At 37.1% G+C, this 27,727-nt stretch overlaps 1 protein-coding gene across 3 annotated transcripts; it reads right to left on the bottom strand.

Annotated features, from left to right (window-relative positions):
- Positions 1-23: 23 nt before the first annotated feature.
- On the bottom strand, positions 24-27,170 carry NSMCE4A (NSE4 homolog A, SMC5-SMC6 complex component). 3 transcript variants are annotated; one of them, XR_006355082.1, is made up of 12 exons: positions 26,722-27,170; positions 24,352-24,432; positions 22,728-22,858; positions 15,189-15,343; positions 8,838-8,937; positions 7,549-7,639; positions 6,973-7,067; positions 5,278-5,326; positions 4,477-4,505; positions 2,246-2,337; positions 2,060-2,139; positions 24-217 (listed from the first exon to the last, which is right to left on the bottom strand). XR_006355082.1 is itself a non-coding variant. In XM_043990008.1 (11 exons), the coding sequence occupies exons 1-10, from the start codon at positions 26,987-26,989 to the stop codon at positions 2,077-2,079; spliced, it is 1,125 nt and encodes a 374-aa protein (XP_043845943.1). In that variant the 5' UTR covers positions 26,990-27,145; the 3' UTR covers positions 24-217; positions 2,060-2,076. The 3 variants fall into 3 exon arrangements, 1 of the variants encoding a protein (XP_043845943.1); XR_006355083.1 differs by having other exon boundaries at positions 4,477-4,502; positions 26,722-27,169; XM_043990008.1 differs by lacking the exon at positions 4,477-4,505 and having other exon boundaries at positions 26,722-27,145.
- Positions 27,171-27,727: the final 557 nt, after the last annotated feature.

The following is a 27,727-nucleotide window of genomic DNA, read 5'->3' as shown; positions in this document are numbered from 1 at the left end:
AATCAATAAAAAAGACAATTATGTAACAGATATGGCAGTGAATGTCTTTAATCATAGGAAAGCAAGGCAGCTTTAAAAACAATAAAATAAAAAATATGTAAACAAACAAACAAACCAAAAAACCCTAAACATCTAATTCTCTGGAAAACACACTTCATAATACAATAAATGATATGTGCTTCTTTCCATATAAGGTGCCAGTTTTCATTTGAGACACCTAGAAATAAGGAATAACCAATCAAAAACACATTCAAATGAAATTCAATTAATATAAGTTTGTTGGACTATCAATAAAGCCCTACAGAGGTATAAAAACCAAGGCAAATCACATTCTAAGCATCCTATTCTGATTTTTTAATTTTTTTTTTTGGTGAGGCAATTGGGGTTAAGTGACTTGCCCAGGGTCACAGAGCCAGTGTCAAATGTCTGAGGCCGGATTTGAACTCAGGTCCTCCTGAATCCAGGGCCGGTGCTCTATCCAGTGTACCACCTAGCTGCCCCCCCACTCTGATTTTTATACAGGCCCAAACTAAAATCAGTGATAGCCTTATGGCAGGAAAACAGTCTCCTACTTGATTTGCCTCAGTGTTGGTACCAATTTTCATGAGCTGACGGTATATATTCAATGTTGTTCTTTTTCAGTCCAAGTCATCTTCTCACCCACTCTGAGTGCTTTTCAAGTGATTGTCTGGCTACTAATTAGAAGGGGTCCCTCACAAAGCCAGGGAAACACAGGGGACCTTATCCATTAGGACTACTTTAACCTCAACAGCTTACTGAAACAACAGCAAGCTTTACCCCAAAAGAAATCTAAATAAACATAGCCAATAAAAAAGGCATCGATGGCTGGTGATGACAAGTATTACTGGGCTCCTAGCATTCATTCATTTACTCAAGTGAAATTGCTATTGCTGGGTAGAGCCCCTGAAGGACCCTTCTTTTTCCCAACTCCAAATTTTTGGTGCTATTCCCACTTTTGTGGGCAGACTCAACAGGATAACTGAAAAGAAAATGTTCATCTACATGGCTGTCAAAAGTTGTAGATATGAAAAACAATATTCTTAAAAGATCTGAAAGTAAAAAGATTAATAGCTAAATTCTATTTTGGTAATAATGGTCAACAATTGATGGCAAAATATTAATCTTAAAATGTGCCTCAAATAACAAAAATGTAATTTCAACCTATTCCTAAGATCGCTACTAAGCTCGAGGGTCTAAATTGTACAATAATCAGCAAATGGAAAACTTTTTATAAACCATTTGGTGAGCAATTTCATTACAGAAAAATTTTAATCCATAAAAGTATATTATATGAGAAAAAAATAGCTCCATTTGCAAATAAAATGCATTGTAGGTATTTATATTTACTCTAAACAACTTCCAAAGTTATTGTTTTATAACAATGAAAAATAAATATGACATGAAAACATCTATTAATTTTAAAGGTTTTATAGTAACTAGTAGATATCAAAGAATAATATTAGAGAAGAGAAAAGGGAAGGGTGGAACATTTAGAACCAATCTTAATTTTTTTCATTTGAAGTTTTCCCTATATAAGAGTAGTAAAAGGAATCAATTTGGGGCAGCTGGATGGCACAGTGGATAGAGCACCGGCCCTGGAATCAGGAGTACCTGAGTTCAAATCCGGCCTCAGACACTTAACACTTAACTAGCTGTGTGACCCTGGGCAAGTCACTTAACCCCAATTGCCTCACTAAAAAAAAAAAAAAAGGAATCAAAGGAATCAATTCAAGTTGTGGGAAGGTTGAATATCTTGGAACTCCTTCAAGAGGACAAATTCCTACATTACCTGTTTTTAACATGAATATAATTCTGTCAGAATAGCCATACAACTCTGTCCAGAGCATAAACTTTGCTAGCTGATAACGTTTGTCCTGCCATGGCCTACAGTCAACAAGACAACATTATGACAAAAAAAAGCCAAGGGAGATACACATCAGCTATAGGAACATAAAACTACAGATGACAGAGCCAATTCTCTCAATGGCATAGGTCAAATAAGAAAGTGGTTTTGGGTGCCAAATAACACAGAACATACCTTAGCAAGCTTGGATTTTACTTGCTACAGCAAGAAGGAGAGATCATAGGCTGTGAAATTTCAAAAGTTCTCACAATGTCCTGGTTGCCAAAAAAAAAAAAAAAAAAGAATATTAAAGAAAATGCCATTCAACTTTAAACCAATGTAGAAAGTCAAGATTTAGTAAGCTAAGGACATGTGCTTTACCTTCCAGTCTTGATAACTCAGTGATATAATATCTTGGTGCCTGATTTGGGTGCTTTGTTGTTCACTTTCTTCATTACCCTGGGTAATGGGCTCTGTTAGAAAAAGAACATTTTCAGAAGTGATATTTCATCAATAATAAAATTATAAACTTTAAAGGCATTTTGTATTGAATTAAGTACTTATATGCAACTTCATTTTATTCCAAATGTACTTAAACCAATCCAATAGCATATGACATCAACATACTCTCAATTTACTGTAATAACCATATGAATTTGGGGTAGCTACATGGTGCAGTGGATAGAGCACTGGTCCAGGAGTAAGGAGGACCTGAGTTCAAATATGGTCTCAGACACATACTAGCTGTGTGACTCTGGGCAAGTCACTTAACCCCAATTGCCCCACCCCCAAAATAAACAATATGATTTTCTTCCTTTTATTGTCAACAGTAATTGGGTATTAGGTAAACAATTATTTTTACCCATATAAACACACTGAGTGCCTTTAGAATGCATGGTAATACAAAAGGCACTTTGAATAAAACTAAGGAAGGAGAGAACACTATCAATGATGTTGAGTAAAGTATAATATAGTTGGCTAAAACAAGGAAAATTTCAAAACAGCATATAAGTGTATATAAGATCATATATTATGAGACATACATGTGTGTGGGATTAAAAAAAAATTAAAGAAAGCAAGTATGAACAGATTAGCCTTTCTTGAGAGGCATGGGTTTAGAGTTATGTATCATAGGAAATAATGGATATGGATTCATAGAATAAAGAGGAATGAATTCTAAGTGAGGAAGATGGCTTAAGCAAAGCCATGAATCTGAAAACTGCTAACACTGCCTAAAGGGATGGGGCAAACAAACTGGCCAGAATGGTTCAAAAGAACTATGTTGGGCAGTAATCAAATTGAATAGACAAAGAGGAAACATACTACCTAATGCACAGATTTATTGAACCAGGCAGCTTCTTGATATGTAATAGGTAATGGGAAAAAGTTACGATTTAAGTAATAAAAAGACATGATAGAAATTGTTAAATATAAAGAGGTTTGGAGTTAAGACAGACTAGAAGATCAAATGAGTTAGACACTTATACCAGAGAAAGATGTAAGTACTGAAGTATGAAAGACTTGGACTAAAAGCATTACCCCAAGGAATGGATTTCATCCAAGCTCACCCAAGAGAAATTGTGAGGTAAGAAAAGACAGGACTGGGGGCAGCTAGGTGGCGCAGTGGATAAAGCACCGGCCCTGGATTCAGGAGTACCTGAGTTCAAATCCAGCCTCAGACACTTAACACTTAAGTAAAATGACCCTGGGCAAGTCGCTTAACCCCCATTGCCCCGCAAAAAAAAAAAAAAGAAAAAAGAAAAAAGAAAAGACAGGACCTTTGTGACAATCAAATTAAGATGAAAGGGAGAATTAGCAGACTAGGAGCAGAACACTCCAAGGTTATGTGCATGAATAACTTGGATGACTATAGTTTGGTTAAAAACAAAAGGAAAATTAGGAAATGATGCTTGTCTGGGGCAAGATGATGACTGGTTCAGTTTTCAACAGGCTAAGTTTCAGGTGGTGATATCTTATGAACAACTGCACATTTGGGAATGCATATAGAGAACAGCAAAGGATCAACAAATGAACCCCAACATACTGTATTAAAGGACCGAAGGAAAAGGTGCCAGTAAAAACAAGGAACAGAGGAAAATGAAGAAAATTTTAAATTAAACTTTTTATATACCCCAAAAGAGAAAAAGACCTATTTGTACAAAAATATTTATAGCAGCTCTTTTTGTGGTGGCTAAGAAGTGGAAATCAAAGGAATGCCAATCAACTGGGGAATGGCTAAACAAGCTGTGGTATATGATAGTTATGGAATATTATTGTGCTATAAGAAATGACAAGCAGGATAATTTCAGGAAGGCCTGGAAAGACTTGTATGAACAAATGTGTAATAAAGTAAACAGAACCAAAAGAATGTTGTGCACAGAGACAACAATAGTTTGATGAAGAACTGTGAATGACAACTATTCTCAACCATACAAGAATCCAAGAAAATCCCAAAGGACTTGATGAAGCATACTATCTACCTCCAAAGAAAGAACTGATATTGATGGAACACAGACTGAAGCATGCTATTTTTCATTTTCTTTCACTTTTTTCTTTTATTTAAGTTTTCTTGTACAAAATTACTAATATGGTAACGTTTTACATAATCATACCTGTATAGCCCATATCTGATTCTTTGCTGCTGAAGGGAGGGGAGAGGGAAGGGAGGGAAGGAGGGATAAAAATTAGAACTCAAAACTACAAATAAAAATGTTTATTACTTTAAAAAAATTTACTTATCAGTCAAAAAAAAATTAAACTTTTTTTTTTTGGCAAGGCAATTAGGGTTAAGTGACTTGCCCAGAGTCACACAAATAATATCAAGTGTCTTGAAGTCCTTCTATCTACTGTGCCACCTAGATGCTCCTAAAACTTAAACATTTTAAGGAAATTATACCACCTTTTAGAGGAAAGACATAAGCATTTATATACACAGAGCCTATATGTTGCCAGGCATTGTGCTAAGCATTTTTGTTTTGTTTTTTACAAATGTTATCTCACTTGATCATCATAACACCCTTGGAAGGAAGGTGCCATTATCTCCATTTTACAGTTGAGAAAACTGAGACAAAGGTTAAGTAACTTGACCAGTGTCATAGAGCTAGTAAATGTCTGAGGCTGTATTTCAATTCAGGTCTTGCTAACTCTAGGCCCAAAACTCTATTCAGTTATTTTATCTCTCATACTGTAAAGATAATACTAATATGACAAGATACTTTACCTATAATTATGTTTATTGTTTTTAACTAATCTTATATTTCTAGTTTTCAGCTATTTTTAAGTATTATGTAATAGTAAAATAAAAGTATAAACCTTGCAATAAAACTCAGTTGCTTTAATAAAATAAAAATTCATCATCTTTAATTAAAAAGACCAAATCTCCATTAACTAAAATTTTTTAACAGAATCATTACCTATTATTGGCAGTTTATCTTGGTCAAGCCTTATTCTTGCAAAACCATCCTAAAATACAAATATGACACATAATTTTACCACCTGTTATTAAGATGAGAAAGCATCACTTATTTTCAATGCACATTTCTCAAATGGTAGCAATATGGCATTAGAAAACAGAGCTAACAGTACAAATAAAGGCTAGGAAATATGATTTTCCTTAACTTCCCTGACATGCTATGGCAAATAATATAAATCTTGGTATTCTGCACTAGAGAGGACCTATACTCACAAATTGATGCCAAGAATAAATATAAAACTTCAGCTGCTTCAGTCATGTGTTAACTCAGCCAAGATTCCAACTTTACATTAAGAAAAGAATCCACACTGAAAGCTGTCCAGCAATGGGAAAGCCTGCCTTTGAAAGCAGAGGCCTATCATTATATTGGCCAAGCAAGAGATGGACAAAGGAAGGATCTGTCTGATTCAAGAGTTAGTGTTTTGTCCACTGTAGCACCCATCCTTGACTTAATGCTCTGCAAACTATATGTTATGACTTTACAAAATATATTTATTGATATCTTTGGTTTTTACATTACCAAAATTTATCCTAGTATTTTCCTCCTTCCTCCCTCCCAAAGAGCCAACCCATTAAGGAAAGAATATTAAGGAAAAAAAGAAAGGGGAACACGACCCCCACCCAGCAAAACTTATCAGTATGTTGAAAGTCTGAAAATATATGCAACATTCCAAACCTATGGACATTGTATCTGCGCAAGGAGTCTTGTAGAGGTGGGGATGTCTTCTCCTAGCTCTACTTTGGAGACACATGTTACTTTTAATACTTGTAGGAAGCAGCATACACATGAACCTTACCCATATCAACTCTAGGTTTCAGGTGGGTGGGAGGACTACTATCACAGGGACCCCTTTAGGACTTCTGGACTTTCCCATTAACTCTGTGGCTGAATTTGCTTTTATGTGTTTTCTCCCCGAGTTGGAGTTCCAGGTTCCTTAGGAGCAAGGACTATCTAGCTTTTTCCTCCATTTCCCCAACATTTAGTACAGGGCTTGATACATAGGAAGTACTTTTAAAAATGCTTTTTCTTCCTTTCATTCATGCATTCTATGACTCTGACATCTACTTCAAAAAGCTTCGTAATGAAAGATATATATTTATGTGTGTATATATATATATATAGATAGATAGATAGATAGATAGATAGATAGATCTATATATATATATATTCAAGTGATTATACATATTGTATATAAGTATGTTTATATATGTTATATGTTTTCTATTTGAAAGCGGGCACAGTGCTACCAATCAGAAATCTATCTCCTAATTACACAATTTCAGAAACTTGGATTTTTGAGGAAAATGTCTTGACATTGGTTCAATGACCAGTTGTATCAAACTCTTATTATGACAATGTTTCAAAATAGCTTTTAAAATTTCAAAGCTGCAAACTCATGACATTAATTTATTTTAAACAGTTGTAGTTTAACAACGACAAGGTAAAACCAATGTCACAGAGAATATCAACCAGTTTATATCTGGGGTAGTTTCTTCTGCCTATTTATGTACAAACATTTCTTTTCAAATAGCCAGCAACGATCAGGGTTTTTTAAAAACTAGCTAATTCTTTTATATATGTTATTTGTAGATTTTTACTTAAAAAAACAGTTGAAAATGTGTAATTAAGCCTTACCCTTACAATGAAGGAAACATGGAAAATATTTTCCACAGTTCGGGCAAAAGAATCTGGATCAATCACAAAGTCAAAGAAGGATATGGGAGTCTCAGCTGTAAACATGGGAAAATAGAAAAAAAAAAGGTTACTCTTCCCTGAAGTTCACACAACAGCATTTCCCTCAAAGGTGGAAGCGGTATCAATGAAAAGATGGAAACCAATTTTTTGTAAAAATACTTAAAAAGAAAGTTGTAATAGACTTTTTTTTTTTTGCGGGGCAATGGGGGTTAAGTGACTTGCCCAGGGTCACACAGCTAGTAAGTGTCAAGCGTCCCAGGCCAGATTTGAACTCAGGTACTCCTGAATCCAGGGCCGATGCTTTATCCACTGCGCCACCTAGCTGCCCCTTGTAATAGACTTTTAAGATAAAATACTTTTTTCAAGAAAATAACTAATTACTTGATGTAAAATTTATATATATATATATACATATATATACACATATATATATAATATATTTATTTATTGATGTAAAATTTATAATTACTTTTCTAAATGCATCTTGTTCAAGTTACAAGTTCAAGTCACACTCACGCTCTTCTCTAAAATAAGTCTGCAGTAATCCCAAGATCCTTTCTACCTCCTTTTCTGTAGCCTCTTGTTGGGACTCCTCCATTTTTTTCAACTGGAAAGTACAAACCAGTTAACAAACATGAATGCTTATCATCACAAGTATACAGAAAGGTTTTACCAGAAACAAGTTGAGCCCCTTATGTGCCTATATATATATATATTCATCAAGCTTCTATGGAAGACCTGGGGTTTTGGTGGACCATGAGCTCAAGATGAAGTACTATTAGGAGATAGAAGCCAAAAACACTAATGGGATCTTAAGTTTCACTTAGAGGAGCCTTAGGTACAAAAGGAGAGACAGGGTAATTTTACTATACACTGCTGAGATGAGACTATATCTCAAATGTCATTTCTAGATTTCAGTGTCACACTGGAGGACTACTGACAAAATGAAGCACATTAAAGGGGCAACCAAGCTGGTGAGTGCACAGGAAACCATAAAACACAGGGGTAACTTGAAGGTACTGAAGTTATTTAGCCCAGAGAAGAAAAAACTTAGGGGGCACATAATAATTGTCCTTAAATGTTAGGAACAATTATATAGAAGCATGATTGCACTTGTTATGTTTAATTCTAAAGTTTACATTTAGGAACCATCAAAAGAAAGTGCAAAGAGGCAAATTTTGATTTGATATAAAACAAAACAAAGCAAACTTCATAGTTGGCATAGAAAGCAATAATACTCTGTCACTGAAAGTTTCCAAATGTGGAACAGATGATCAAATCTAAGAGATACTGTAGAGGATATTCCTATATTCAGGTACAGGCTGGACTAAGTTATCTCTGAGGTTCCTTGCAAATGTGAGATGCTACAATTATCTACTCTCCCTCACTGCAAGCTACTTATTTGCCAGGTAGCAGCAAGGATGACATGCAAATACAAATTTGTTAAATAAAATAAATATTATGTTTAAAAATAATAAATATAAAGTTTAAATTTCTAATAACAGGATTTGAAAAAAATTATCTGTACTACTAATAGAAGAAACGAATAAAGTTAAGAAAAACAATTCTTAGAATGCTTATAGAAGAGAAACTGAAAACTAAATTCCAAAATGAATCAAAAAAAGTCCCATTTAAAAAAAATCAAAATATAAGAAAAATAGAAAATGAAAAGAAAAACACAGTTCTAAAAAACATCCCATTTTCCTATCTCATGAACTCCCTCCTATGTGATGTCTTTGAAACTTATAAAGATGGCTGGTTATTATACATAAATATAGAAACACTAATGACTTCAAGAAGCAAACCTCAGCAGGCATGGCCCTTTCTTCTTCTTGCTTATCTTTTCTTCTTTGCCGTTCATTCCGTTGCTTTGGCATAGGAGGATCAGTCTTGAATGAACCAAACCTAGTTAGAATGAGAAAAATACCTATCTGTTCAAGGAAGCTATGACTTACCAAAGTCATTAATAAGTCCTGCTCAACAAGGTATGCTGGAAAGAGCGCTTCCTTTGGAGGTCAATGACCTGGGTTTGAATGCCAGTCCTCTCTGGGATGCTGGGCAAGTCCATTTACTTCTCTGGGACTCACACTGCTGATCTTTAAAACGAGGGGTTGGATTAGTGACTACTAGGGCTCCTTTTGGCTCTAGTTCTATGGTATAATAATAGTTTACAACCTAAGTTATTTGTCTAAGGGAAGTCTGAAAGACATGTAGCTGCCACCAAAAGGAAGGTATACTGCAAAATGGGATTTTATTTAGTGTCTCCTTAATCTTCTTGCCCACATCCAACAGTTTTCTGAAGTTTTCTCAACTAAAAATACTTTGTTCCAGGCTTTCCATTTGTCTTAAGTGGCTGAGTCTACCCAAATAAAGTCTCCTCAGACTCATATTCACTTGATCTTATATTTACTGCAGAAGATAAGGGATAGAGGTAAGGAGAACTTCTTTAAATGGGGTAAGGCACTAGGTCTCAATGAAGGGAATACTGATAAGATATAGCTTCCATGCCTCCTGGGACTAATTTTCTAGAAGGTAGAATTTCTTTTCAGGAGGAAAATCTCAAATTTAGAAGGTGAAAAGGACCTTAGAGATAAAGTCAGCCATTTATTTTAGAGATCAGAAAAATGAGAAGAAGAGAATTTAAATGACTTGCTTATGCTCACATAGGTAGTAACAGAATCAGGATTTTAACTCAGGCCTCCTGGCTCCAAATCCAGTGCTCTAACCACTGTACCAAGCCCTTTAGAGAATTTTAAAATGAGTAAAGTCTCCTTTAAAGTAGGAAGAGGCAGCGGGGAGTAGAGCACTTTCCAAACTTTTTTGATCATATACTGAATCAATAACATTTTGAGCATTAACCCCTAATATGTGTATATTTGCTTATTTATACATTATATATATTACCATACTATTAATTATATGTATTATAAAATATATATAAAAATGTTAAGTACAAAAGGATATGATCCAAGATGAAATAATATTTGATCCCAGAGTCAGTAGGGAGCCACTGGAATTTGAATATATGTGTGCTTTAGGAAAATCACTTGTGTGCTTTAGGTCAGGGCTTCTTAAAACTTTTCCCACTTGCAACCCCTTTTTGCCCAAGAAATTTTTATGTGACCCCAGGTATATAGGTATATAAAATAGGGGTACATAACCTTTTATAGCTGCCAAATTTTTCCAGACCCCCATATTCAGTTACCTGACCCTATATAGGGGCATGACGCCCAGTTTAAGAAGCTAGGCTTTAGGTCATGTGTGCTATATATAGGAAAATCTCTCTAGCAGGTGTCTAGAGGATGAAATGGAGAAGGGAGAGACTTGAGGCAGTGAGATCAATTAAGAGGCCACTGAAATAGTTCAGGCAAGAGGTGATGAGGGTCTGAATTAAAGAAGTAACTATGTGAGTAGAGAGAAGGGGATGAATGTGAGATGTACAGGTAAAAATGACAACAAATGGCAACTGACCAGACATAAGAGATGAGTGAAGAATTCAAGGGGACATGGAAGTTGAGAACATGAGTGAATGGTGGTATCCTCCACAGTAATAGGGAAATTCAGAAGAGAACTAAGTTTTGGGGGAAAGATAACACAACAATGATCTGCAATTCAGATTATAACCCATCTACATCTGCTAATCCTGTGCCACTAACTCTGTCCCTCTGAAAATGAAAACGGGTAGTAGTCCCTCTTATTCACTAGACCCTTGCCTGCAAGGCAGAGCAGAGTGCCTGCCACAGCCTTGAGGTCATCTAGGACATGGGGAGGGAGAAATTTTGCCAGGGAAGTTGCTACTGGTACTGAATCAAAGTTATATTATAACTGCCCTGAGAGGCCAACACCTGGGCAAAGCCATGGGAGGGTCAGCAAAGATGACAAAGGCAACGTGGAGCCACGAATGGATAAAGAGAGTAATACAAGCAGGTTTAAGAAAAGCCTATGGCTATCTAAGAGATAGGAGTGATATACCTCTAGGGGTCATATGCCATGGCTCCTACTTTGGAGACCACTGGACTCAGAGTCAGAAGAGCTGGATTCAAATCTTGTCTCAAACACTTACTAGCTAGGGCAAGTCTCTAAGCCTCAGTTTCCTCACCTATAATATGGTGAGGGCAGACTCAATGACCTTTAAGCTATCTCCTAGCTCGGAATGAATATTCCTATAAGTCTCTCACCCCAACCTTCAATATCTGGGTTCTGAGGATCCCTGAAGAGTAGCTTCTAACCTTCCCAGTTTTCCCTAGCTCCATGTCTAAGAGTTTTCTCTACTTATTCCCTCAACTTCCACTTATGAAATTCTGTTGTTTACTTGGGGGAAACATACTGTGTGGGATTCACCATAGCAGTACACCTTCATCAGAACCCCCAAAGAACAAAACAGTTGATTTGAGAAAGATAAAAGGATTTTAATTGGCTGCAAGTACAATAATGAAACAACAGAGTAAGATGACTGTCCAAAAAACCTAATGCAATCTTAGGCTGCATTGGTGTCATAAGAGTGTCTAGTTTAAGAGATTAATAGTATGCTGTATTAATCAATCCACATCTAGGGTACTCTATCTAGTTCTGTGGGTAAATCTTTAAGATGGGTACTATCAAAGTATAGCATATCTAACTAAGTAAGAACAACTAGGATGCTTAGAATAGATTAATAGATGAAGGGACCTAAAGAAGAGAAGATTTTAGGGACACATGATAGCTGAAAAACTATCATGGAGAAGAGAGAATTAAAAACTTAAGGCTTACTGTACCAGAGAGAAGAAGAATTAAAGACTATCTTTGTAAAATGCTCGATAAAAATAGGTCAACAAGGAAACTACCTTCTGTTTAAAGGCACCAGAGAAAAGAAAAATTAGAGATTACCATCTCTCAAGCTTACTGAATGAGAAGAGAAAGAAGTTTACATCTCAGCCATGCATAGCACCTTTATAAAAATTGACCATGTACGAAGACACAAAAGCCTCACAAAAATAAAAAATAGAAATACTAAAAACATCCTTTCTCTATTACAATGTAATAAAAGTTATATTCAATAAAGGGTCTTTGAAGAAAGAATTAACTATTAATTGGATACTAAACATAATCCTAAAGAACTGTTGGGTCAAAGAACCAATTATAGAAATAAACAAAAAATAATGTCATCAAAGAACATAACAGTGAGAAAACATACCAAAACTTAAAAGATGAAGCTAATGTAGTCTTTAGTGAAAATTTATATCTCTACATGTTTTTGTCACTAAGAGAGAACAAACCAATGAACTGGACATGCAACTAAAAGAACATAGAAACCCCAACTTAACACCAAAGTCAATATTTTGAAACTAAAAGAAAAGATGAACAAAACTGAAAACAAAAGAAATAAAAATTGATAAAACTGGCTGGGTTTTTTTGAAAGGAAAAATATATAAAATAATTAGCTAATCTAATTTTTTAAAGCCACAAAAGTATTTTTATAATAAAAATGAAAAAAGAAAATTTATACAATTGCAAATGAAATCATAAAAACTCTTTTGCTCAAATATGTGCCAACAAAACTAATAACTGATATGTAATATATGAATACTTACAAAAACAATACCATAATTAACAGAAGAAATATTCTTTAAATAATCCAATATCAGAAAAATAAATTGAAACATGTCATAAATGACCCCCCCCAAATACTCTAGGACCAAAAGAATTTACAAGTGAATTCTATCAAACCCTCAATCTCAACATTACATAAACATTTTGAAAAAAGTAAAAGAAAGCACCCTTCCAAATTATTTTTGTGATACAATATGGCTTTGATACCTAAACCAGGAAGAGACAAAGCCAATAAAGAAAACTAAAGATCAATAATAAACACTGATACAAAAAAATTTTTAAATAAAAATTTAGCAAATAAGCAATAATATGTTTAAAAGATTCTATATTATTGAATGGTATGACCATTTTGGAGCTATACTCATAATATGGGGCTATCTGAATATTAAGAAAACTATAAACAAAATAGGCTACTTTAATAGCAAAAATTTTAAATCACATAATTATATCAAAAGATGCTAAAAAAAGGTTTTGACAAAATTCAAAAATTTTGGCATATCATGTGAAATAATTGGTTGTACTTAATATTTTGCCAGAACGCTTTCCAATTTTCTGTTAAAATACTAGAACCCAAAGGAATAAATGGATCATTCCTTAATCTGGTAAGTTAATATCTATCGAAAACCAAGAGCAAACACTACATATAAAAAAAAAGAAAAGTTAGGGGCTTTTCCAATAAGTTCTGAGGAAAAGCACGAATGGATCCCTATTATTAGCACTAAAATTTAACACTGTGCTAGGAATTATAGCTATAGCAATAAAAGACATAGAGGTAATAATAAACATATGCCAAGAGGAAATAAACCAATCATTTTATGTAGATATGATGGTTTTTATCTAGAAGAATCAAACCAAAAAATTAACCAAAACAAATTCAACAGAGTTGAAGATATAAAACAAACTCAAATAAATCATTGGCATTCTTGCTTATAACTGATAGAGCCCAGCAAGAATATAAGGAAAAAAACAAATTCAAATTAACTACAGAATATATAAAATATTTCGTAGCCTATCTATTAAGACATACATTACATTAATGTATGGAATTACATTAATGGACTATAAAACATACTTTAGGGACATATTGAGAGACCTAAATAATTGGAGAAATATTAACTGCTCCAGGCTATGCCAAGCCAATTAAAATGACAATACTTCCTAAATTAATCTAAATTAAATTCAATGCCACATCATAACATACCAAAGGATTATTTTAGAGGTAAAAAAATAATTAGGAAATTAATCTTGAGGAGCAAAAGGTTAAGAATCTCAAAGAGAATAATAGAAAAAAGGAGGAGGGAAGGGGACTAGAGAAACAGGTAAGAAATTACCTCTGGGATCTATGAACGAGGAAGACTTCCTGACCAAACAGAGATAGAGAGGATTTAATATGGTAAAGTGGACCATAGGGATCCATAGACAAACTATCTGGACTCATGTCAGTAAATCAAACAGTCTAGGTCTGCTCAAAAAAAATGGACAATTTTGATTATATACGATTATAAAGTTTTTGCCCAAAACAAAATCAATGAAGTTAAAATGAAAAAGAAAAATGGGAATTAGAAAAAAAAATCTTTGCATCAAATATCTGATAAAGGTCTTATTGCCAAATACATAAGGAACTGACTCAAATTTATAAGCACAAAAGCCATTCCTCAATTGATAAGTAGCCAAAGGATATGAACAATTTCTTCAAAGGAAGAAATCTAAGCAATCATATGAATAAATATGCTCCAAATCACTAATAATTAGAGAAATGCAACTAGAGCAACTCTGATGTACTACATCATACCCATAAGACTGGCAAAGTTGACAAAAAAGGAAAATGACAACTGTTAGAGAGGCTGCAGGAAAACAGATATACTAATGCATTCTTGGTATAGCTCTGAAATGGTCTAAAAAGTCATTAAATCATGAATATCCTCAGCCCTAGCAAAACCATGTAAGTCTATACCTCAAAAATATGAAAGAAATTTTTAAAAGACCCATATACATAAAAATATGTATAGTAGTTCTTTTTTGTAGTAGCATAAAAGAAGAAACTAAGAAGATGTCCATCTACTGGAGACACCTAAGTCATGTTATAAGAATTATTCTTATTGTCATAAGAAATGATGAAATGGATGATTTCTGAGAAAACGGGGAGAACCTATATAAAATATGTATAGTAAAGTGAAAACTAGAATGATATACATAGTAACATTTTTTAAAAAGGTTAAAAGATAAGGTCTCTGGCCAATACGATGATAAATCACAATTCAGGGGACCGAAGATCAAGCATACCATCCACCTCTTGATAGAGAAGTGACAGATTCAGGTGCAGAATGAGACATACATTTTTGGAATTTGCTTTGTTTGACTATGCATACTTGTTATGAGGGTTTTCTTTTTTTTTTCTTGTTCATTTGGGGGGTTCATTTAGGAGGGAGAGAAAATACATACTTGTTCATTGAACAAAAATTTTTAAGTGCTTTACAAAGTTCATCTATACTCATGCTAAAATGTTATCTCTAAAACAGAGAACTTGTCAGATTTCAACCCCTTTGCCATATCCCAAATAAACTTACAAAAAGTGGAATGTTGGAGCATTCTTGAAGTGTTTTACTGATGTTATTCCTACTCTGAGCCAGGAATTATCAGGTAAGAATCCAATATGAAGAGGTTCTTCCTCACTATCACTTTCTTCAAGTACTTCAAGTCGATTTAGACCCATATACTTAAGCTGAAATGATAGGGAGAAAATATTAATTTAGCCAAATGCCATCATTTACTAGGTGAAAAAACATTCCTAAGTCTCCCAGTTAAATAATCAGAAACTACATCATATCTCAGGGTTACACACAGCTACAGTACAGCAGCTAAATGAGTTTATGAACAGCCATGAAATAAATTGTATGTTCCATGTAAAGGAAAGTTTACATCTTGAACCTAAAGAAAAATTACCCAGCCAAGTTGGAAACTCTTGGTAAGAAAGTATGAAGCTCTAACCCTTTAGCATCTTCAATGCTGTTTTCCAGAAGCCCAAAGTGTACTAGATGCTCTTGTACATATTTACAAACAGTTCACTTGGGGAAATAGTCACAACATTTTACTAGCTCAGATTCAAATCAATTTCTAAGTATGCGGTACATGCAAAACACGTTTCTGATCACTCCCAATATATAAAATCAATACTTTATGTCCTTAAGCCAGAGATTACAGTATTGTTTGGAAGAGCCAAACAATAGCCTTATCTACCAATCTCCAGGTCACACTCAATGAATACAAAATTAACAAGCTGCAAATTATCTCCAAATAGTCCTCACCAAGAACTTTATTCTAATACTCCAGCCTTAACACCTCTACTCCTCTAGTCTCCTTGCCAAAGCCACCCTCCCACTTTATCCCTTTGATCTTTTCTGGACTTGGGAAGATAAAGCCAACTACTGACACTAACTATATGCTTATAATAAGTCACTTATGCTCGCTGAGCCTCAATTTTACTAGATGCAAACTGAGAATACTAATACCTGTGGTACCTATCTCACAAGGTTGTTGAGAGGTTCAAATACAGGGTGTCCCAAAAATCTTAAAGGAATAATAAGCTTTGATAACTTCGGACATAAAAAAGTTACAAACTTATAAAAAACAGTATTTGAAAGGTGATTTTAAAAATATATTGTTATTTATTATTAAATTTAAACATAATCACCCTCTTGTGCTTATATATCAGTCTAGTTGATTTCGAATTTTGTAAAAACCTTCTATCTGCTGCTGTTCAGTCAAAGAACTGTAAGAATAAGGTTTTGATACATAGATGACAAGCGACCAAGGTGGCCAAGCAAGAGGACTTCCTCTACCTACACACTGGGCTGAAATCATCCCCAAACTGTCCCCTACACAATGCATAATGGAAGGGTGCCCTGTCATATAAAAACTAATTTTTTTAAGTTTAAAACTGCACTAAAAATATACAGGATATGTTGTATAAAGTGTTTGCAAATTTTAAAGCATCACAGACACGTCAGCTATTAATATAATCTTCAATCTCTCCCTACTTACTAGCCTTGTCCCCTACTGTCTAGCCATACTCCAGCTCCCACTAATGCACATCTATACTATCTGCACACAGTATCCCAATAACTAGAATGAACTGCTTCTGCCTCTCTGTGAACTTCCTGGCTTCTTTTAAACCTTAGCTCAAGTGCCACCTCCTCAAGAAGTCTACCTTGATAGATCCAGTCTTTTCCCCCCTGGAAATTTGTGTCTATTTTGCACTTAACATTCTGTACACATGTTGTATTCTACTCCCACTCATCTCCAAATGCACTGTCCTTAAGGACAGGGGCTTGCTTTGTCTTAGTCCTTGCACAATGCCTTACAACATTATAGGTGCTTAATGAATGCTTGTTAAAGGATTGTTAGCATGTTTCATTAGTGGCTAAGAAAAGCCAAAATTAACTGGAGGAAGGCCCCCAAGCATTTTAAGATAGATATATATATACACATACATACATACACACACACACACACAAATATATTTTTCATGTATATCTTAAAATGCTTGGGGGCCTTATATATTAATTCTCATATATGCATGCATGCATAGATAGATAGATAGATAGATAGATAGATAGATAGATAGATAGATAGATAGATAGATAGATAGATAGGTATATATGAATTACAGGCAGCAGAGAGAAGAGCCACACAGGAGAGGGCAGAAATAAGCTATGATTTGTATCCATGGAGAGTTATCATAACAGTTGAAGAAACTGAGGCAAGCATAGGTGAAACAATTGAATGAGGATCACATAACTAGTAAATGGCTGAGGCTGGATTTAACAGTGGACATCTTATTCCCAGCATCCACTGTTTTTCAACAGTAATGATTCTAGCTAATATTTATATAGAACATATTATCTTATCTGATCCCCATAACTCTATGAAGCAGGTTCTATCATTCCTTGTTAAGTAGTATAGCCTGCTCACACCCATCATATGCCTCCCCAGTATCCTCTAGGTGATATCTACTTTAATCTTTTTGGAGACTATAGTCGCGGCTTTATAAAAAACACTGATGGGATATTGATATAAAAAGACAGGCCTTTGTTTCAAGGAGAAGTTTGGGGAAATGAAAAGAACTTTCCATTTCCCAAAAGTAATTTATACTGCTTTCATCCTGTCCAATTCTGGGTCCAAGAGAACAGTGACTGTCCACTTTTATATCTGTCCGAGACAGATGTATTTGACAAATTCCATGGTTGTTCATTTAACAAGAGGCAGTCTTCATCCACTTTCTTTTTCCTATATGGAGGAACAGACTAAATTTCTGAGTGTGTATCTTCCAAAAGACCAGAAGACCCTGTAAATGTTCTTGCACTCAACACAATGAAGATAATAATAATAATAATAACAATATCTCCAAATAGAAGTATCTGGAATACTTCACCATCCACAGGGAAGCACATTTTGACAAAGATTCTGCAGCTCCATGACAGTGATATACACATGCGCGCGCAAGCGCGCGCACGCACACACACACACACACACACACACGTGCGCACACTCTCTCTCTCTATCCTCTATCCTACTCTTTTAGATGAGGGCCAAAGATCTGTTATCTCCCTCAGTAAATTATGTATAATGTTGATATATGCAAGAAAGACACCTTGCTGGAAGAAAGCTTTTAACACAGCATTCTGCTCTACTGAATTAATTTCTTTTTTTTTTTGGGGGGGGGGGGTGAGGCAATTGGGGTTAAGTGACTTGCCCAGGGTCACACAGCTAGTAAGTGTTAAGTATCTGAGGCTGGATTTGAACTCAGGTCCTCCTGAATCCAGGGCCGGTGCTCTAGCCACTGCGCCACCTAGCTACCCCCGAATTAATTTAAAAACAAACAAATCAACAGTAAAGCAGAGCTTATATTCTTTTATATATCTTTTGGTCAATTGAGTGATGTTAAAGATAGGGTCTATAGGGAAATATCGTTTGTAGAAACCAATTTTCACATCCCCACTAAGGAGGTTCTTCTTAGTACATATGTAATTATTCTCATATAAACACTATATAGAGAGGAAGGTAAATAAATAGGTTGGTAGTCAATATTAGGTCCTCAGATCTTAGATTTAGAGAAGAAAGAGACCTCAAAGATCATTAAGTTCAACCTCATTTAGTGGGCCTCCTTATTGAGGCACCAAAAAAGTAAGTTGCCCAAGACCATACAGAAAGATGTGGAAGAATTAGGATTTTATCTTAGGTCCTCCGGCTCCAAAGCCACTTTTCACTCTAGCATGCAGCACTGTCTTCATTGCCTTTTTCTACACCTTTGGTATTTTTCCCCTTTTCAGGAGAATGAATCCCCCCTGGCCTCCCAATCATACCCCCTACAGCACAGACTCTTCTTCTGTGTACAATGGGTCCAGTTCAGCTGTATTAGCCGCCCTTATGCTCTTCAGCTTCCTTTCTACATTGCTCTACGTTTGAGGATGGTGTGATGTTACAGTTCAGCGAGGTGGTTCTTCTCTTCCTGATGATGGCAGGAGCTTGCTATGAACAATTCTGCAAATTTTTTGTCTGTTTTCCTGCTGCCCTCAGGATGACTCTGCTTAGTTGGGTCACTCCAACAAAGCTCACTTTAAACTAGTTTTACCATATGCTACTTGTTCTAAAAGGAACTATCATTCTACCACCCTTCTTAACAAAGAAGTTCATATCATAATCCAGTGTTTCCCTTAGCTTCTATCTCTATTTGCTGACTAAGGCACTTTCTGGGTTCTTCTGGTACCCTTATTTTGGCATTAATTTATATTGGTTAAATTTTGGTATGAAATTCTAACAAGAGTCCTTCTTTCCATGTCCTGTTTTGGTTTTTTGTTTTTGTTCAGCCAACTTGTTATGGTGGAAGCTGTTAAGCTGCATTTCAATTTTTGTTTTTATCTTTATTCTTCTAGTTTTGTATTCATTTTGATATTTGCTCTATCAAGCTGGTGGTGTGCCTATCCAAAAACAGCTGATTCAAGTAACCTTTGCATCAATAAGGCATTGTTTCCTGACTATTAAAAGATAACTAATTTAATTTTATAGTGATGTTCATTGCTGTTTGTTATCATGTCTACAACCTTCTAATTCTTCTAAGAAAGTAAACACAATGTAAAGGTGTGAGTCTTCTATGTAGCCAAAGTCTTTTGCTTCTTTCATTCCTTATTCATTTCTCACCAGGCTGCAATTCAGACTCCTCCATCATATCCCAGAAACCCCTTCTTTTTAAGGCATTGTTTTCTTCAGTAAGCTTTTGTACCTCCTTTTCCATTTGGCCAAATGAATTTTTTAAGGAATGTACTTCCTTTTCCAAGTTCCTGATTCTTTTTTCATAATTTCTGGTGTTGCTTTCATTTCTCTCCCCATTTTTCTCCTACCTCTCTCAACTGATTTTGAAAATCCTTTTTGAGCTCTTCCAAGAAGGCTTTTTGGTCTTGAGACCAATTCATTTTCCCTCTTGAGGTTTCACTTTGTCCTCATCTGAGTTTCTGTTTTGCTCTTCCCTGTCCACAGAGAAATTCTCAATGGTAAGAGCCTTCTGTTTCTTACTCATATTGCAGCTTATTTTTTTTTTTTTTGCAGGGCAATGGGGGTTAAGTGACTTGCCCAGGGTCACACAGCTAGTAAGTGTCAAATGTCTGAGGCCGGATTTGAACTCAGGTACTCCTGAATCCAGGGCCGGTGCTTTATCCACGCAGCTTATTTTTTTTAAAGTTGAGGTCTGCTCCTGGGGCAGAAGGGTAACTGTTTCAAGCTTCTTGTGCTGGGGTGTAGGGGCCATGTCACTGGCTTTCTACTCTGAGGCTTCTATGGCTTGTGGATTTCTCACCATCCTGGGCTTGCTCCCTGTGCTTGCTCCCGGTGCACTGAGATGGTCAGGCCTGGTCTCGCCTGTCTTGTGGGTGGCCCTCCAACTGGTAGCCTGTCCTGTCCGCTGGTGCTGGTGCACCTGCTGTGCCACCAGCTTGATGAGCCAAGATCAGGGGCCCTCAGTTGCTCTGCTGTGGCCAAGAACTTCCTGCTGACTTGCCCAGACCCCCTTCATGCTGTGTAGCGCTATGAGCTGTGCTTCGCTCCCCTTTTGCCCAAGTGAGACCAACCTTTCTTAAAGTCTTCGAAATTATCTCAAGTCGGAAGATTGTGTCTCTGTCTTTTTGTAGGTTCTATAATTTCAGAATCCATTTAGAGGCTTGATTTAATGTTGTTTTTGAGGGAAACTTTGGAGACCTTAGGCAATTTCCTGGCTTCTCTCCACCATCTTGGCTCCCAGGCTGCATTATTTATCACCCCTTCTTTTTTAAAGATCATTTCAGCCCTGGAGTTCATACCTTAAAAGTACCCTCAGCTCCTCTCTATGACTGGATGGCTTCTCCCAGAACCTCCATTTAAGGAAGAAGCTCAGCCCAAGCCATCATTTCATTTCTTGCCAGGGTGCAAACTGGACTCTTCTATCATGCCCTCATGAAAATACCTTCCTTGTTCTCTGCCCCCATCCTTACCCCCTTTTCATTTCCTTTTTCTGTGTTGTCTTCACCCTTTAGCATGTAAGCTCCTTGAAGGCAGGGAATGTCTTTCTTTTTGCTTGTATTTGTGATCCCAGCACTTAACATAGTGCCTAGAATGTAAGCATTTAATGTTTGCTAACTGACTGACTTATTTCCGATCCGTATTTTCCAACATTTTTCATCATCTTGACCTGTTCCAACAATAACATTTACAGTTTACCAAATATTGATATATATGTTAAGGCCCTCAAAATTAAATCAAATCCTTTGGACAGTTTCTTATCTTTTTATCCTGTACGACAAATGTTCATGCATGATATGCAGTTATTTTCATGGTACTCTTTACAAATAATAATCACAAGCATTATAGCATGCAATGACCAATGAATGGCCTAATGAGAATTTCTTGTTGTCTTTGGCTACACAATAAAACTGAGTCCTCTATTTACCTCAGTCCAAGAGGAAGTTCTGAGTCATCCTTCCTCTTAATTATAATTTAATTTTACCTTCTACTTTCATTTATAGCAAGACTATCAATAATATTTATATTATTCAGTTCCTCCAGTACTATGTCCACTTATTGGTCAACAGACAAGGAATTCACATTTAGAGTATCAGCAATATATCTATTCAACTAGACTATTTCTCAAATACCTACTCCTGCCTCCCTATGGTATGGAGGTGCTCTATGACTCTCAAAGGCTAAGCCAACAGAGTGTAAGCTCTGGTTGGTTTAGCATGTGGGAGAGGCTTCAAGTTCAGTCCTGCCAACAAAGTGAGTATGTGCTTTCTGAGGACCAATCTAAGAAAGGCTCATCACTAGTAGGCTAGCCCCCTGGCAATGATTTCTTTAGTTATGAAAATTCATGAAACAAAGAAAAAATATAAAACAGTCTTCAGTCCCATGTAGCTCCTTTCAGGTTCAACAGTAGCAATGGCAGAATGGTGAAAGGTGAGCAGAATGTACTAAGAATTCATATTGAACTGTCTATAAACTTGTCTGTTCAGTAGAAGGCAATATTTTGAAACAAGCCAATCATATCAATAGCTTTTTATTTAACGTAATAGGATCAGAATGGGAACTACCTAGATAATTTCAATTTTGCCCTATTATAAAGGAAATAAATAGAAATTCTAAATAATCTTTTGAATTCAGTCAGCCCCAATTTCACAAAGAATAAAAGAAAATCTTAGTTTTGAAGGTAAAAGATAGTAAAGTGATATATACACCTCTATGATTACAGTAAATTTCTAATACCCAAGTCATTACTTCATACCTATCTACTAGCTCCATGCTTGATTCCAACAACCCCCAGCTGAACTTTGTGGTCTTTGTTTAGGTTGTTTAGGCCATGAATCATTGTTTGTAAAGAAAGTTCTAGATCACTGCCAATAATCCACAAAGCGTAAGAGCGGACTTTTTTTCCTCCTAATAATTTATTTATAAAAATACTATCAAAGAAGTCACAAGGGAAATGGACTATTAACACATAAGTAAGTGGCAGAAAGCCATTTAAAAAGCTTTTCAAAATCTGGTAAAGTGAAACAGGGGTTCCTAAAATTTAGGGACTTTCAACTTACTAAATCTTCAGCATATGATGTTGGATCAAATAAGGTCATATCAGAATGCAACTGATTTGCTTTTTCTTTACCCAAGTCTGAAGCCAAAACAAGAAACTGGGCATCTAGGGCTGCTTCTCTTGCTTGGGACACTGTTCAAAAAAGAAGAAAAATATCAAGATATGATAGAAGAGTCAAAATGACTAAATTCAACACATTAGTCATGAGATTATATCTGTGACTGATAAATTACTGGGCATTTTCACTTGGAAAATGCTATCCCCACAAACTAAATATCACCTTTCCCCTAGCTGGACATTCTACCTCCCCTCTGCACAAACCTATACCTATGTCTAGAACATGCTCCCTCTCCTTTTCTATCTTCTGGAATCTGTCCTCTAAGGCTCAACCAGGAGCCATTTCCTTCATGAAGCCTTACTTGGTTCCCCCAGTCAGTAGTGTTCTTTTGCTGAGGATCAAGAGCTATAGCTGGAAAAAATCCTAGAGGCCATTTAGGCTAACCCCTCACTTTATATCCAAGGAAATTGAGACCTTCAGGCCCAATGTTACACTGCTAATACCTGTCAAAGGTGGGATTTAAACCAGGTTCTTTGTGTCCAGAGTCAGTGTCCTTTTCACTGGACTCTGCTGCCTTTTAAATGACTTTTTATTTACTTATGTATATATGGTGTTTAAACTCCTTGAAGGAAGGGACTATTTCATTTTTATCTCAACATGCCTATTATTTCATACACTGTGTTACACAGATGTTTAACCCTTTTTTGAATTGAATTTATCAAAACAGAACTCTTATCTCTTTACCAAAACAAAAGTAATCTCTTTTCCCTATTTCTGTTAATGTTGTTATTATTTTCTCAGCCACTGAAGTCTAATTAAATCTTAGTCATCTTTGATTAGGTTAATTAAATAGTACAGTGCACAGAGTGCTGGGCCTGACCTCAGGAAGACTCATCTTCCTGAGTTCAAATCTGGCCTCAGACACTTCCGAGTTGTGTGACCCTGGGTAAGTCACTTAACCCTGTTTGCCTCAGTTTCTTCATCTGTAAAATGAGCTGGAAAAGGTCATGGCAAACCACTCTAGTATCTTTGCCAAGAAAACCCCAAATGGGGTCACAGAGAGTCAGACAGGACTGAAACAAATGAACAACATCTTTGACTTTCTTCTCCTCCCCCTTTCCAATCAATATTATTACCATTAATAAACATGTACTAACTGCTATAGAGCAATAATATTAGGTGATGAAAATAGAAAGAGGTACAAGCCTCAAGCAATGTTAGGTGAATGGCTGAAGAGACCATGGTACAACAAAGTACAGGGATATTACCTCACTTTGAGAAACGATGACTATGAGGAATCCATAAAGCCTTGAAAAGAGATGTATGAAATGATAAAGAGCAAAGTAAGCAGAACCAGGAGAATGAAGAAATAACAAATACAGAGGAACACAATACTGACAGACATCACAACTCAAATAAATACAACAACCAATCCCTCCTCACAAAGCTCTCCATATTACAAATTTGATGTCAGTAATTTAAATCTAGTTATAAACCCATCAATTTGAATTATCTGAATATTCCTGGTCAAGTTTAAAATTAGGCATTATTAAATACAATCACTTACCTCTGTTAAACAGCTGGTTGGCTTGTTCAAGTGCATCTGTTAATTTGTTGCTTTTTGAACTCAACATGTCTTCTCGTTGCTCTATTTTAAAAATATATACTTTAGAAAATTGAAACTTTTGCTAATTGACAAAATGCAACATCAACAGTGACTACTTCCAAAGGTCCTACTCTCCATCTTTTCAGAAATCATTATGAGAAAATGACACATAAGGATAAAGGTTGTTTATTGTTAAAAGAACTAGGGATCCTTACCTCTTTATCTTCCCAACCCCTTGGTTTTTCCCAGACCTAATGAGCTCCCCTTTGTACAACTAACCTACAGAGAGTGGGGTTGGTTGTATGTAGTGTTAAGAAGACTACATCTAGAGCCAGAAGAACTGAGTTCTAACCCAAGTCCTGCACTCACTAGCCTTGTGATCTCAGTCAAGTTACTCACCCTCAGCCTTAGTTTCTACAAATGTAAAATGGGGACAAACTTGCTCTGAGAAGACTGAAAAGACCATTTAAGGCATGATTTGCATATGGTTTAGACCTGTGATTTCATTGGTATAAGGAACTCCCCAAGGAAGAAACTCCCTCTACCAATGCAGACTCAGAGAGTGAGCTGGGACACTGAGAATGACTTGGTCAGGGTCATACAGCCTGTCTGTATTAGAGGTAGGACTTGAAACCAGTCTTCCAGTCCCAAAAGCCAGTTCTCTGACCATTATGCCCTGTTGCTTCTACTTGCATATGGTAGGCCATTAATATCTGAACAGATTCATGATCATTATGATTAAATAATTACAAAGTTTTCTCTTTAAACAGTCTGAAAAAGAAAACTTTGTAAAGCACTAAGTGCTACATCAAAGTAATCCAGAGCAGGGAAGTTCCCCCGACGTGGTCAGTGCCTACCTCTTCATCCCCAGAATAAAAAATGGAGATGCAGAAGGGTATGAGACTGGTCCAAGGGCACATTAACTCAGACCTGCTGCCAGGTTTAACTTCTTTCTCTGTCCCATGAGCTAACTCAGCCCTCTCATACTATTTCACACTCATTTGTCTTTTTGGTGGTTATTTTATGAGATCCTACAACCACACACGTTTTGTTGCCTTTTTTTAAAACCAAATTTAAAAGCTACTAAGAACAAATTTTGCCGAGGACATAGGCAACCAAAATTGAGGAAGAAAGGCAAAACAGAAATAGCAGTTCATGTTTATAAAGTGTTTTCTTCAATAGTCCCTGAGAAGTAGTCAAGTACCAACTCTATTTTATATAGTCTGGTTAGTCAGGTTAGCAAGCATTTATTAAGTGTCTACTATGGGCCAGGCACCAGGATAAGCCTAGACTTTGCCCATATATTACTGCTATTTTAGAGATGGCCTCAGAAACATGGCCCGGGGTGATATAGCTCCCAAGTTCAAATTCATGTAGTTGTGTGACCCTGGAGAACGTCTGCCTCAATCTGGTCATCAGTAATACCGGGATAACAGAATCTACCTCGCTTGGCTGTGGAGAAGATAAAATAAGATCTTTGTTTGTAAAGTGCATTGCAAAGCTTAAAAGGCACTAGTTAATTGTAAATTACTATTATCAGATACTCAATATTATAGGGGAGGGGCCTGCTATTAACATCAATGTGCGGATGACTCAGGGCAGCAGCGAGGTTCAGGGGGATAGTGGGCTGCAGTCACTAAGTCCCGAGTTCCAGTTCCGTCTCAGACACTTTCTAGCTGTATGACCCTGGGCAATGCCTGCCTCAGTCTGTTCATCAGTGACATGGGGATGTCAGCACAGTAGTTGTGAAGACACCATGAGACGCTGATGCTAATTAAATGCACGTGATTAGACACTCATAATTGTGATTCAGGGTAGAGGCCTGCTGAGCCCACTGCACAGATGGCATGGGGCAGACGCCCGGGAATTCAAATCCAGCCTAGCTGTGTGATCCTGGGCCAGTCACTTCAACTGTCTGCCTCAGTTTCCTCCTGTGTAAAACGGGAATCTACAGTCCCTGCCTCCCAGGGTGGTAGTGAAGATGAAACGAGATCTTTTTTTTTTTTTTTTGGCGGGGCAATGGGGGTTAAGTGACTTGCCCAGGGTCACACAGCTAGTAAGTGTCAAGTGTCTGAGGCCGGATTTGAACTCAGGTACTCCTGAATCCAGGGCCAGTGCTCTGTCCACTGCGCCACCTAGCTGCCCCGTGAAACGAGATCTTCACAGTGCTCTACTTAGAAACAGCAAAGCCGAGGTTCAGGGTGAAGGGACGCTCCCCCTTCTTCCCCCCCTTCCCTTCCCTCCCCTCCCCTCCCCTCCCCTCCCCCACCCCCACCCCAGGACCAGAGGCATAGGGAAGTGGCCGTGGCACCGCCCCCCCCTCCCGCTCACGCTGCACGTGGTGGATGAGCTCCCGGTACTGGTGGCGGATCAGGCGCCGCCGGCCGTCCTCGCCCTCGGGCTCTGAACTCGGATCCGAGGATCCGGGGGCCGGACAGGTCTCGTCCTCGGCTTCGTCGACGCCATCGCTTCGGCCATCGATCCCCTGGCTGCGCTGCGGGGTCCGACAGCCGCTCGCTTCTCGCGGACCGGGCGGGAACGAGTCCCGCTGCCGGCTGGTGCCCGCCCTCTGGGAGCCGCGGTTAGGGTTGCCCGACATAGCCCCAGACTCTGTTTCTTCGCGGAAAATGAGTAACAGTTAGCCTCCTGCGAGGGGAAAGGGGGGGAGGGGAGAAAGATGGCCTGCTGCGCATGCGCAGCATCGTCCCGCGGCGTCCCCCTTCTGAATCAAATAATTTCTCTTCCGGTTCCAAATTAATGGAAGGCGGACGGCGGCCCAGGAGGCACCAAACGCGTTTGGTTTGTAAACAGAGCCGACGGATGCAACCGCTAGGAAGGAAAGGTTGTCTCCACCCTCCCGCGCCTGCGCTTCTCAACTTTTTGTATGTCCTGGAAGTATTCTAGTGACGCCTGTTTCTAATGCAGATGTCCCAGACTAGTGGGTTTTGCTTAGCAACAACCCTCACACACAGATACACAATTACCTTTTTTACCCCTCATTCTTCATAAAACAACATACGAAAATACAGAAATTTCCATATTTTATTTTTCATGGGAAATAATGGGGTACGGGGATTGGGGTAGGGGTTTGGGGTCCTTAGGAATAAATAATGCTAGCATATTATTAATAAAAGGAATGTTCATTTGACTGTCTCGGATCAAAGATAAATCATGGCAGTGGGCTCAGAGTTTATATGCCCTTGTAGGAATGGATGTGCCTAATTGTGCCAATCAATTCTGATTGGTTAATAATTAATGAGAAACAATATTATAATGAGAGGTGGTCCTAGTCTAATGATGGGCTGGAGGTTGTAACTTTTTTATCATGTCATTTACT

The sequence above is a fragment of the Dromiciops gliroides genome, chromosome 2 (genome assembly GCF_019393635.1).
Source record: "Dromiciops gliroides isolate mDroGli1 chromosome 2, mDroGli1.pri, whole genome shotgun sequence".
NCBI classification, from domain to species: Eukaryota; Metazoa; Chordata; class Mammalia; order Microbiotheria; family Microbiotheriidae; genus Dromiciops; species Dromiciops gliroides.
This window is presented reverse-complemented; position numbering and strand designations above follow the sequence as displayed.

Excerpts from the sequence above, each read along its gene's own strand:
- NSMCE4A (XM_043990008.1), bottom strand. The coding sequence starts at position 26,989 with ATGTCGGGCAACCCTAACCGCGGCTCCCAGAGGGCGGGCACCAGCCGG. Across the intron at positions 7,068-7,548 it reads GACTTATTTTAGAGAAGAGC|CTGAGACTCCCATATCCTTC; the intron begins GTGAGTGTGACT and ends CCATGTTTACAG. Across the intron at positions 5,327-6,972 it reads ATGTTTCCTTCATTGTAAGG|GATGGTTTTGCAAGAATAAG; the intron begins GTAAGGCTTAAT and ends TTTGTATTTTAG.